Source organism: Protomyctophum bolini, assembly GCF_963924005.1.
Source record: "Protomyctophum bolini genome assembly, chromosome: 18".
Classification (NCBI taxonomy): Eukaryota; Metazoa; Chordata; class Actinopteri; order Myctophiformes; family Myctophidae; genus Protomyctophum; species Protomyctophum bolini.
Genome location: NC_137879.1, coordinates 8602025 through 8615828, shown reverse-complemented (window position 1 = coordinate 8615828; position 13804 = coordinate 8602025). Strand labels below are relative to the sequence as shown.

General features: G+C 43.5%; 1 protein-coding gene across 1 annotated transcript in view; it reads left to right on the top strand.

The window, feature by feature from the left end:
* Positions 1-13804, top strand: part of dock1 (dedicator of cytokinesis 1) — a 458484-nt gene that overhangs the window by 36335 nt on the left and 408345 nt on the right. Inside the window, 4 exon segments of the mRNA XM_080789704.1 lie at positions 1440-1495; positions 4020-4116; positions 6029-6177; positions 10675-10810. Of these exon segments, the coding sequence (XP_080645830.1) occupies positions 1440-1495; positions 4020-4116; positions 6029-6177; positions 10675-10810 (438 nt within the window).

Sequence of the window (13804 nt, the reverse complement as noted above, 5' to 3'; positions counted from 1 at the left end):
TGATCCTGATCCCGTTCAGGCTTTTGGCTCATCACATTTATAGCAGACAACCATTTAAGAAGCAGGGAGATATATATACGTCTGTAACAACACAACCCGCCAAAGCAGAGCCTGTTGGTGGTGTTTGGGGTGATGGTGGACGCAAAACAAAGCACGTATTTAACTAAATAATAAGAGAAAAGGTTGCGCAATGTTGTGCATCAGCAATGGGTTTTCTCAGTGGAGTGCTAGACTCAAAATCCAGTATACAGTACTATACATATCAAAATATATTATAATTATATTTAAATCCCAAAGAAGACGTAGCACATCCACAATTTCAAATAAATGGAGGACAAAGTACCCACTTTGTTTTATTGGCACACACACCAGTAAATGAACACTTACACGTTTCGGTTATGAGCAATTCATGAGAGCAAATGCGCAAGCGTTCATTTATTGGTGTGTGTGCCAAGAACATGGCACATTTTGCGACCTTTTTGAAAGCATGCACGCCTTCAGTGGCAGCACTTAAAGGGACCCTTTTTGCTAAAAAAATATATGTTAATGACATTTAGGAGCTTTAGAACACTTTCCTGGGGGTCTTTATGTGTGTAATATGTGGTTTTAGATATTTTAGATTGTATCAGTGAGCCCAGTGTCTCTGATGTCATGGACACAGGGATCACTTACTTCCTGGACTACATGTGGTCTCAGTAAGACAGACCTCCCCTATCCACAAGGAGGAGCAGTGCACCTGAGTATTATGGGAATTGTAGTCCAGGAAGGAAGTGAGACCAGTGTCCATGACATCAGAGACACTGGGCTCACTGCTACAATCTAAAATATCTAAAACCACATATTGCACACATAAAGACCCCCAGGAAAGTGTTCTAAAGCTTCTAAACGTCATTAACATATATTTTCTTGCAAAAAGGGTGAAGTGTCCCTTTAAGGCAGTGCCATAGCGAAAAGAGCAGTGTGTGCAGACGTTCAAAGGTTGTCTCACGACCTTTTGCTGCGTGTCTTCCCCCAAATCCCTCTCTCCTTTTCCTGTCAGACACCCCCCGAATAGATAAATAAATACAAATAAAATAAAATCAGGTTATGGGAGGTTACTTCACACAGTGGAATAGAGACAGTATATTGAGCCAGAACAGTAGTGTAATTGTGTTTTGTCTTCTGTTTGTCCTGTTTGTGTTTGTCTTCTTTAGCTATTGAAAAATAGCAGATCTACAAGCTCATAGCGTGCCACCGAGTGGCGCGCTACGAGCTTGTAGGTCTGCTATTTTTTTTTTCATCGTGAGAATGCTGCACAAATCTTTGAATATATATTCTTTCAGAAGACTAAAATCAGGTTATGGGAGGTTACTTCACACAGTGGAATAGAGACGGTATATTGAGCCAGAACAGTAGTCTAACTAATGGTGTTTGTCTTCTGTTTGTTTTCTTTCCCGCAGGGCATATTTCCAACGTGTTACATCCACCTGAAAGAGGCCTCGGTCGAGGGCAATGGGTCAGTATAGCTTTCCTTGAGTTATGCCTTGAAATGAATTATGTGCGGTGGGTGGGTGGGTGGGTGGGTGGAAGAACTGCTCACATTTTGTACCACCTTTTGTAAATGGTTTTGTAAATGTCTCACATTGTGCCATGTTGTGAGTGACCTTGTATAGATCTCCTGTTTTCAAAGGGTTTTTTAGACATTTTAGAGTCTGATACAGTACGTGATAACTTGTGAAGTGGGATATTCTGCATAATGAGCACTTTTACTTGTACATTAAGTACATTTTAATCCATTTTGGGCGGGACCCCTTTTGACGTTTTAAACATTATGTTAGGCAGATATATTTCAGAGCGAATATTTTTAACTAAAATATTTGCTTCTGGGGGGGCCCCTGGAACTACATATTTTGAGATGGGCGTCCGTGGCCCAGTAGAGATAATTCTGGGGGTACTTGACATGAAAAAGGTTGAGCACTGACATAGAAACATAGGTCTTTCAGAAAGAAGCCTTTTTTAAAAATCAAACTCAGTCCAAAATGGGTTAAACTATTACAAATAAAAAGTGTCCTTTCCCCACCACTAGGTGCTAGCCCTCACTCACTATTTCCACCATCGTTTTTTGCAGTGGTGGAAAAAGTACTCACTTATTTTTTAGTTTTGATTGAGGTCTCCTTGAGAGTGGCGCCTGCTTGCACACCACGAAAGAGAGAACAACATGAAAAAGCTCAGGCGCTAAATCATTGACTTCAGCGCTTAAGCCTCGGGGATCAGACTAATAAGAACAGATACCGTTTTATATCATTTGCTCTCAGAGGATGTAGCCATCATGGTGTTTTAATTAAGGATTAAGGATTCATTGCAATTCACTCAGAACCCGACTTTCGTAAAAAAAAAAAGAAGAAAATAAAATGTTATATATATATATTCAGCCCTCGGTTGAGGATGCCTAATATATCGTGTTATTGTATAATTTGCAATGGTAATTTACAATTAATCATCATAATTAATTAAAAGTGGTAGATGGATAGATGCAAAGACACATTACTTATCGACGTTGTTGGGCAGAATCTCCATTTCTAACCCATTTTGGGCGGAAACCCCTTTTGGCGTTAGCATTATGTTATGCTTTAGCTATTGAAAAACAGCAGATCTACAAGCTCACAGCGCGCCACCGAGTGGCGCGCTACGAGCTTGTAGGTCTGCTATTTTCGAAAAATCAAAGAACGACTCACATAGAAACATAGCTTTTTCAGAAAACTGTCAGGATGTAAAAGACATTTTTTTTAATCTGATCTCAGGCCTAAATGTGTTAAACTTTTGAATGTTTTGTTCATAAATTGCCCTACTTATGTTCTACGAGCCTGTCTGCTTGCTCAGGGGATACATTTAATCTTGACCACCAGGTCAAAATGGATGTCACATCCCGTGTCTATGCTGATACATGACCTTTGACACGAGCTAAATGTCTCACTATAAGAGCAGGGAGACAAACTACAAGCACCACTTATTGTACTGTATGTTATGTAAGGGATAATATCTGGCTAGGTGGTCGTTGTCTGGAGATAATTCATAATTCACCGACAGGGCGAAGCCGAGATGGTTTAATCACCCTGAAGGTGAATTATATCCCGACAACATGACCAGTTTGACCACCTAGCCAGATATTATCTTAGCCTATTACATGGCTACCTAACATAAATTAATGAATTGACCCAAAACACAACAAAGTATTCCTTAAGTGTCGCCCACTCACGCTGGCTGCGTCTGCCCAGCTGCAGGGCTGGAGCACTGTCAGGAAAATAAGGAAGTGAGTTGATCAAATACAATCCATTTTCGGGTTACTGCTTCATTTTCAGATTGGGATGACGGTTGACGGCCAAATCCCACATTTTGGAGATCCTTGACATGAGAAAGTTTAAGCACCGCTGATATAGAAACATGCTGACAGATAACTGTCAGGATTTATATTTGAAGACAGTTTGTACAGTCAGGTCGATCAGGTCTCGGTTTATAACTTTCATAACAAGCAAGTGTTCAGGACGGTGTGTCAGCAATAGTTTTATACAGTGAAACACTGAAGCAGAGCTGATTCTCCTCATCTTCACCCGGGACGCTTCGCCCTGACAGCTCTTTATAACGGCTCTGCTAGGGATGCTAATGACTTGGATGTTATGGGTAGATTCATGCCCCCGTATTCAGTGAGCGTCCACCGGCTTTAGTACATTATCTATACTGTACTAGTAACGGTATTATGTAAGGACATCTGAGGACATCCTCGCCCCCCGAAGGTAATGTGAATGCTGTCTCTGTTACAGTACATTGTATTGCTGAGATGCTGACTTATGTTGATTTTAATCAATTGTCCCCCTTTGTACTGCAGTGTCATCGCACATTTATTTATGTGACATTTCCATATTGACAGAGTGGCCATTTTCTTCTTTCGTCACGCTGGGAGGGGTAGTATAAGGCGTTAAAAGCAACATGGCCGCCACATCGATGCGACCATCTGAATGACGTTCCTCTTGTCGTTTCTCCAGGCAAAAGGAGACCATCATCCCCACAGAGCTCCCTCTGGTCACGGAGGTCACCACCACGCTGCGAGAGTGGGCGTCCATATGGAGAGACCTCTATGTGGTGAGTAGTGTACTGTACACCTGTGTCTGTCTGCAACAACTGCTGAGGACTAGGCATGTCCAAAAAAAATGTCGTTTTGCAACTGTTAACGCCCGGTATTCGAACCTGGGTCAACATCTTAGGTGCCAGACTAAAGGGAATTCCATGTAGGCTGGATGAGATATTACTTTAGGTGTTTATGTCATCAGGTAGAGGCTGACCTCACTACCAGGCTGCACAACCAGTTAGTTAGCCACCATCATTATTCAGTTAATTCACTAGTAGAGTGAGCTTTGTAGATGTTTGGTTATTTTCAGCAAAGCTATTTAGTGTGTGGTATGCAGCCCTTTGGGCATCCTGTCAACTAAGTACAGTGGTATTTTTTAAACACCGTTTTGTAAAGTTTCACCTTTGCAAATTTGTCATGCTTCTTCGTGAGATGGTCTCAAGCTGAGCTTTGAGCTACACACTACACACTGAGCGTTTTCATTTTCATTCTCTTTCTCTCTCTCTCTCTCTCTCTCTCTCTCTCTCTCTTTCTCGACAGAGCGGACATGCATCTTATATGCAAAATTAACCAATAAGCCAATCAGTGTAATATTCAGATAACTACAGTAACTGGGTACTCCACCCTAGCCTGTAGCACTCGTCCAAGCCATGACAACCTTGCAGGCTTATGCTAAGGCAATAGAATGTAATTGAAGCCCAACACACACCGGCTCCGTCCGACGCGGCACGACACGGTCGCAGACGGTGTGTGATGGGCTTTAGATAGTATGTTACAGTATGTAGGCGTTGCCAGGTTCATTTGTAGACCTGACATCCTATAGTGTGTGTATAGTTTTAATGTTTTTACATTTCACTGTTTAGATAGATCACTGTTTAGATCATCTGATGATCTTCGGTGACTCTTTCTACGCATTTGATGTTCAACCTCGTGTTTTCCTGGCTTACTGTAAAATCGCTCTGGATTAAGAGCGTTGTGCTAAATTAATAAATTGTAAATCGTGTAGTGAGGAGGACAGACATACAGACAGACACTCTAACAGTGGGCCATGCAGTATACTCACTGTATGTCGTGTTGCATGCGGCAAAACCGCAGATATGTCGTGCTGCATGCGACACTCATTTCACAGCTGTGTTCTGTGTTGGAGGATGGATGGATGGATGCTTGGTGTAAAACCACACATCTCTCAGCCACAGCTAAATAAAAGCTACTGTGGTGGATCACATCACGCTCGCGCATGTGTTCTATACCAGTGTGTGTGTGTGTGTGTGTGTGTACTGTATGTTTGTACTGTATGTTTGTATATGTGTGGGTGTGTGAGCTGTTCACACACACATTCTTCCATCCCATCTGTCTGTCTTTCTCCGTGTTTGTGAGTTAGTGCCACCATAACTCTCGTCGTGACTATGATTATAGATAGACCTTTATTGATCCCCAGGGAAATCCTGTCTCGTCTGTTTTCCATAGTAACGCATCGCATTACAGTTCTCACAGTTCACCACAGACTGTTTCCAGTCTTTTGGATTCCATACAGAAGCCAGCATGTCTTCTATATTATGGAACCATGTTGCACAGTGAAAGTAGACCATCTACAAGCTGTCAATTGTAGACAGGGTTTTTTTCTGTTATTCTTGATATTCTTGAGATCAGATTCTAAAAATGTCTTCTACATCCTGACAGTTTTCTGAAAAAGCTATGTTTCTATGTCAAACTCGCTATGAGCTTGTAGATCTGCTTTTTTTTAATAGCTAAAGCATAACATGATGCTAACACCAAAAGGGCTTCCTTCTAAAGATTAGAGCTTTTGAAGTGGTCAAACCAGTAATATCAAATATTTAGAAGCATTTTTTCCCATAGAACGCTAATACTACTTGTGTGTCTTTCTTCCTTTTCACTCATCCCTCTGTCTGTCCCGGTCGGCCATAGGGGGACAAGCGCGAGATGTTCAACTCCGTCCGGGACATGATCTACGACCTGATCGAGTGGCGCTCCCAGATCCTGTCCGGGACCCTCCCTCAGGACGAGCTGACGGAGCTCAAACAGAGGGTCACGTCCAAGATAGACTACGGCAACAAGTATGACATCCCACGATACTGTCCCCAGGGACATCATGATAAGGCCATGATCGAGTGAAAATAATCAAATATAATAGGCCAACATTCTGCAAAAGAAAAGCAGATCTATACTGGCTCACGACACCCCGCCGCAGCTTGTAGATGGGCTGTTTTCTGTGGGGAGATTTGTTGTAGAGGGGAACATATATCTTTTTGAAAATGCAAGTTAAGCTGAAAACTTCTGAAAGGTTTTCACCCCACCGGATTAACCAGCTCTTTCCTTTCCTATCCATTCCTTTCCTGACCTGAATATAAAAAAAAACCCAGCAACTCTATAAGGTCACAACGTGCTGCATTGCAACGTGTTGTTGTGAGCTTACAGAGTGGCTATTTTGTGTGAAATATATCTTTTTGAAAATGTAAGTTAACCCATTCTGACCGGGAACCCGTTTTGGTGTTAGCATCATGTTATGCTTTAGCTATTGAAAAATAGCAGATCTACAAGCTCATAGCGCGCCACCGAGTGGCGCGCTACGAGCTTGTAGGTCTGCTATTTTTGAAAAATCGAAGGACGACTGACATAGAAACATAGCTTTTTCAGAAAACTGTTATTTTCAAACAGACATTTTTTTAATCTGATCTCAGGTCAGAATGGGTTAAGAAGCTACGGCGGCGGCCATTCCCTGTTCCTCTGCCTCCCTCCCAGCAACACTCTCTCTCTCTCCCATCCTCCGGGCCAGGCCTGCAGGACGGCTGGCTGGCTGGCCGGCCGGCCGGACCGGCCGCCTTTTGTTGGAATAGGTCAGCGGCGTCAGTCAATAGAAAATGACAGGTCATCGCTTAGCCATAGGACATACCGTAGGGGATTTAGAGCAGCGGCACGTTGCGCTGCGTTCCATCATGAGCTGACAGCGGCTGCTGCGTCTGCACTGGCCCAGTGGAACATCGCTAGAAAATGAGAGCTGGTTGTTGTGTGTGTGTGTGTGTGTGTGTTTGTGAAGCCTTCGCTCAGTGAGCTGAGATGAAAAGTTTGGACAAACTTTTATCTGTCGGCCGGCTAGGCCGGCCGGCCAGGTGGAGAAATGTTTTTTTTCTTCGTGCGAGGTTGATGCAATATGAGATGAGATGAGATGAGATTTATTGTCAATGTACAGTACAAGTACAGCACCGCACAGCGAAAAGTATTTTCACATCTCATCAATGGTGCAAAATGTCAGCAAGGAGGATACATTAATTACAGTAGTACAGTAGTAACAGTAGATATGGGCTGAGCAGTAGTCATTCAACCCATTCTGGGCGAGAACCCCTTTTGGTGTTTCAAGCGTTACGTTAAACTTTAGCTATTGAAAAATATTTTTGAAAAATCATTAAAATGTCCTTGAATCTTTCAGAAAATTGTCATGATTTAGATTTTTTTTATTTCGACGTCAGGCCTGAATGGGTTAAATAAATAAATAATGATATGAGAAGGAAGAAGAAAAACATGATCTGTCCATATTGCACGTAGCCCTTATATAATTTACAATTTAGGCATTTAGCAGACGCTAAATGCACGTGGCCCAACGCACAGTGCTAAACTAAGGTCCAGAGACCATATTCCACTAGTCCAGTGGCCATATCACACGAGTCCACATAGTGTTTATAGACTAGGATGTGTCCAGAGTCTCGGATAGGATACGACAGGGATGGTGGATGGGTTGGGGGGAGGGGGAGCTGACACTGGAGGAGGGAGAGGAGTGGATGAGGAGTTTAGGTAGATGACAGTGGAGGGGAAGAATCTGTTCCTAAGTCTGCTGGACTTGGAACCGAGGTGGACTTAACCTTGCCAGCACGGCACGTCGGCACGGTGAATGTCTTTGAGAGAGAGAGAGAGAGAGAGAGTTAAAGAGAGTTTAAAGAGGTATACCTTAGTATCGATATTGTGTGCTGATAATATTGTATTGTGATGATACATGGTAAATGGTGCATTTATATAGCACACACATTCATACACCGATGGCGGCGGAAACCATGCAAGGCACCAAACAGCACATACAGTACTAGTAATTTTCTTTTAAAATAATTATTTCCTAAATAGCAGAACTAGTACTATCTATAAAATTGGGCTTCAGCGATTTAAAAACAGGACAATACAACACTAGCTATATCAAAAGATTACAACAATCAAAATGCCCAGTGCAGCTTGTGTGTGTGTGTGTGTGTGTGTGTGTGTGTGTGTGTGTCCGTGTGTGTGTGTGTGTGTGTGTGTGTGTGTGTGTGTGTGTGTGTGTGTGTGTGTGTCCGTGTGTGTGTGTGTGTGTGTGTGTCTGTGTGTGTGTGTATGTGCAGGGCTCCAGACTAACTTTTTCACAGGTAGCACTGGTGCCACCACAAATTATGTAGGACCATTTTTTCTCTTTGTATAGCGTGGTATTAATACATGACCTTATCATGCCCCCACATCGGGCCCCATTTATTTATGTAGTGGTTTCCACCATTAAAGGTTTTAATCATAAAACCCTACCCTACCTGGTTATACTTCAAAACACTGTAATTGGTTTCAACCCAACACAAAGTCACTCAGTCAATAAAGGCAATACTTATTCCACACACAGTCAGTTTAAGGTTTGTGTTGAAAATTAAATGCAGTCCAGACCTTTAAAAAAAAACTTTGGGATCAATAAAGTGACAACTTTTACAATAACCCCATTACCATTATCCAAATTAATTCCTTATTATAATATTCTTTACATTTTGGAAAAAAAGAGCTCTTTTGCTATGTGAAATGCCACCGAATTCTTAATCCTTTTCCTTGTCTTCATGGGCCAACTTGTGAAAGCTGCATGCTTTTATTGTGAAGGCAAACGTTTCTGAATGTTTTCCGTTCTCAGAGCCTGCATGCATATCTCCGCGTGCTGAAAATAGATCTACAAGCTCACAACGCGTCGCGGACACGACACCTTGTGAGCTTGTAGATCAGCTATTTGTACGACGGAGAATAAATCGGGCATCAGTGCGCTTCACTCACTGGGAGGGAGGTGTGTTTTGTTGGCCGATCATCATGTATGGACACCTACCTCCTCCATGCAAAAATAACAAGCTTTGGAAGCTATTATTCGTGGCACATTATGTTTAATTAACAAGTTTACCTCCTAATCAGTGTTTGGGTTGGGAGTTGGCCGTCTGCCTAGATGAATGGATCATCATGCAGTTAGATATGCGCGCTGCACGCTCCGGTGAAATTGTACAGCTGAGAAAGATTAGTTCATTTGTGTCGGATAAGCTGCGTTCAGACCTGAATATCCTCGGTTTGTCCCGGTTTGTACCGCACCAGGTCGCGTCGTGCCCGTTCGCGCAATTCTGGGCTTTGCATTGACTGTATGTAATCGTGCCGAATCTAACCATCCAAGTCTGAAGGGCTTATTGGTGGGTTTTTGTGAACGGTCGTTCAGGGACAACACTGGGCGTCGCGCGGGCAAGCACTGCGCGGGATGTTTTTTTTTTCCTCCACTCATCCTTCCAGCAATTTAACGAGGTCGCAGACCCGTGCGACCTCGTAAAAGTTTAACTTGCACGTTCTGAAATTAAGTATCATAATTATACGACATATTAATCAATGACTGCCAAGGGGCTTATTTAACTTCTTTTTCATGATGTCCTACACAGCCTTTAATGCCTTTTACGATTATTTTTTTTAATTTTTCTTTTTTATATATATATATATATATTTGGTGGCGGTCTGAGCCTTTTAGCGCCCCCAGGTGGCGGAGAATGAGTCGCACGCTGGAGCCCTGTGTGTGTGTGCAAGATATCGGTGGCGTATGAGAGTTCCTCTCTTTTTAAGGCTGCATCTGTCGTGGATGTTACTATGCATGTCCTCTGTCTGTGTCTGTCTGTCTGTCTGTCTGTCTGTCTGTCTGTCTGTCTGTCTGTCTGTCTGTCTGTCTGTCTGTCTGTCTGTCCATCTCGTCCGTCTCATCGTCCTTAACGGTGCGGTGGCCTGGGGCCAGCCTGTCACATCTGCCCTTCAAACGAGCCAACAACGCTGTCACACCCCTGCTGTCATGCACACTGCCACGCACGCCACCATCACCCTGCTCTCTCTCTCTCTCTCTCTCTCTCTCTCTCTCTCTCTCTCTCTCTCTCTCTATCTCTCTCTCTCTCTCTCTCTCTCTCTCTCTCTCTCTCTCTCTCTCTCTCTCTCTCTCTCTCTCTCTCTCTCCCTGTCTGTCTGTCACTGTCATTGTCCCTCTCTGTGTCTCCCTCTTTCTTTATATGCCACATAAACACATCAATGCTTACACTTACACACACACACACACACACACACGCTACACTTTACACTTTCCCTTTCACGGCGTGCCTCCATTTTGACAGCTCCCAAAAGTCAAGTTATTGTTGTCATGGTGGCGCGTGTCCTTTCCTTTGTTGTGCTCCAGGTGTCTGGACTTATTGTTGTCATGGTGGCGTGTGTCCTTTCCTTCGTTGTGCTCCAGTGTTGTCATGGTGGCGTGTGTCCTTTCCTCTGTTGTGCTCCAGGTATCTGGACCTGGACCTGGTGGTGAGAGATAAAGACGGTAACATCCTGGACCCAGAGCTCACCAGCACCGTCAGCCTGTTCCGGGCCCACGAGGCCGCCTCCAAGCAGATCGAGGACCGCATCCAAGAGGAGAAGGTATACTGTGCACTGTCTCGTCAAACACCCCCACCACCACCACACCTGGGGATTTCACTGTGTCTGGCTGTACCGGTGGTTACGTTTCAAGCACCACCATAACAGTGAGAGTATATAAATGGTCCATTTGGTTCCATTTGTACACTCTCAAGAGTTACAGTCCTGCAAGGGTCCCTTTGGAACCCCCTATAGGAGTCGTTCAAGTGAACCGGTAAGGAACGTTAAGAGGGCCTCTTAACGTTATACCTTTGAGCTGTGAAGGAAAGCCTGTATGGCCTGTATGCGTTTCCACGTCCGAACCCTCCAGTTCACCCACCAGTCCCAAAAGTTAGAATATGGAGATAAGAGGTATCTGCCCAACAATGAGTAGTTCACACAAAATCCCAAGGCACACCTGGGTTGACAAATCCAGGTGTGCCTTGTGATTTTGTGTCGGGTACAAACGTCATAACTCCATTTTCTTGTTTGTTTTGTAAATGTACGCCCTAAAGCATCAAAAGCAGCAGATGTGGATGCTATTTTCACTAGTTTGGATCCCGGGCAAACGTCTAAATCTCCCTTTTTGGATCTCGACCTGAAAGGTTTGGGTGAAGGCCGGGTCGGGGGGGCAGGTATACGGCATCGCTCACCTGAATGCCAACTGGGCAGTGCTGTATGTTGGGGGGGCGGCGAGCGCCAAGCGTTCTCATCCTACATGACCTTTTCATCCCCGGGTGTCTGTTGCATATGCATGGGGCCGTATGAGAGCACTCTCTCAGGTCTCTGTCATGAATAATGATGCCGCGAAGCCGCCGCATATATATCTGAAGGGCGTTCAGAAGATCAAACGATATCAGTGGATCTCTTAACCCATTTAGGCCTGACGTCGAAATTAAAAAAAATCAGTGGTTCTCAATATTTCATGTCGAGGACCCCAGAAACTATATGTATTTGGCCGCCGACCCCCATCTGAAAATATGTAGTTCCAGGGACCCCCATCTGAAAATATGTAGTTCCAGGGACCTCCCCAGAAGCAAATATTTGAGTTAAAAACATTAAACAGAATGTTAATGATTTAAAAAAAATAGCAGACCTACAAGCTCGTAGCGCGCCACTCGGTGGCGCGCTACGAGCTTGTAGATCTGCTATTTTTCAATAGCTAAAGTATAACATAATGCTTAGTTAAAACACCAAAAGGGGTTCCCGCCCAGAATGGGTTATAGGCCATGGAACTCCAGATGACTCCCGGTCCGTTTTGTTCCAGAGTTATAGAACTATCAGTAGACTCACGTGGACAGACTACTACAGTTATAGAACTACCAGTAGACTCACGTGGACAGACTACTACATTTATAGAACTATCAGTAGACTCACATGGACAGACTACTACATTTATAGAACTATCAGTAGACTCACGTGGCCAGACTACTACATTCATAGAACTATCAGTAGACTCACATGGACAGACTACTACATTTATAGAACTATCAGTAGACTCACGTGGACAGACTACTACATTTATAGAACTATCAGTAGACTCACGTGGCCAGACTACTACATTCATAGAACTATCAGTAGACTCACGTGGACAGACTACTACATTTATAGAACTATCAGTAGACTCACGTGGACAGACTACTACATTTATAGAACTATCAGTAGACTGACGTGGACAGACTACTACATTTATAGAACTATCAGTAGACTCACGTGGACAGACTACTACATTTATAGAACCATCAGTAGACTCACGTGGACAGACTACTACATTTATAGAACTATCAGTAGACTCACGTGGACAGACTACTACATTTATAGAACTATCAGTAGACTCACGTGGACAGACTACTACATTTATAGAACTATCAGTAGACTCACGTGGACAGACTACTACATTTAGTTATAGAACTATCAGTAGACTCACGTGGACAGACTACTACATTTATAGAACCATCAGTAGACTCACGTGGACAGACTACTACATTTATAGAACTATCAGTAGACTCACGTGGACAGACTACTACATTTCACAGTCTCTGAATGCTAGATGGTGTAGATTGTAGAACAGGGTGTTCTCAACGTTTTTGTCTGGGGACCCCCAGAAATGCTAGATGGTGTAGATTAAACAGGGGTTCTCAACGTTTAAATAAATACTGAAACCAGATATAATCATTAAAGAAAGTTTATGCCAAGTACTATGTGTACTAAGTAAACTCTTCATTTCTCTTTACCAGCCATTCAGTTGCAATTTTTTTTTTTAATAATTTGGGGACCCTCCAAAATAGTTTGGCGACCTCCCCTGGGGGGACGCGACCCCCTGGTGTAGAACTACACCTCTTGAAAGCTGAGAAAAGAAGCTGTCATCTGTTCATCATTTCCGTTAATATACATTCAATATATATAGATTAGAATTTTCATTTCTGCTATAAAGCTGCAAGCTTTATAGCAAGCTTTATATACTTCGAAAATAGTTCTTTACAGTAGGGCAAATTCATGCTACTGCAGATACGTGACAGAAGAATGTCCCAGGGGTCATTCAGCTGGGGACCCGCTTGGTCCACCACTGGGACCCCACTTCGCCAACCCACTCTCCCATATAAACTCTCCTCTAAACGTCAATGGAGAGCTGACTGAAAAACTTTACAACCCGGTTTGCAGTTAGGAAGTTAATTTACCTTGGCAGGGGACGGCCGAAATGACCCTTGGTTTTTATATGCTGCTGTTGTGTTGGGTGTCCCTCCGGTGTCCCAGAGTGTGTCCCCAAGGCTCATGGTGTTAGACTGCACAGGGCGAGAGGCCACGCTCGTTTGACCGCGTATAGCCAGCGAGGAGCAAAGTGGAGCAGAGTATTAAATCATTTGTTCTTAGGCCAGAAACCTTGTATCTCCAATTGCACATTTAAACGTTCGATAGTTAGTTTAACCCATTCTGGGCGGGAACCCCTTTTGGTGTTTTAACTAAGCCACCGAGTGGCGCGCTACTAGATCTGCTATTTTTGAAAATCGTGAAAATGTG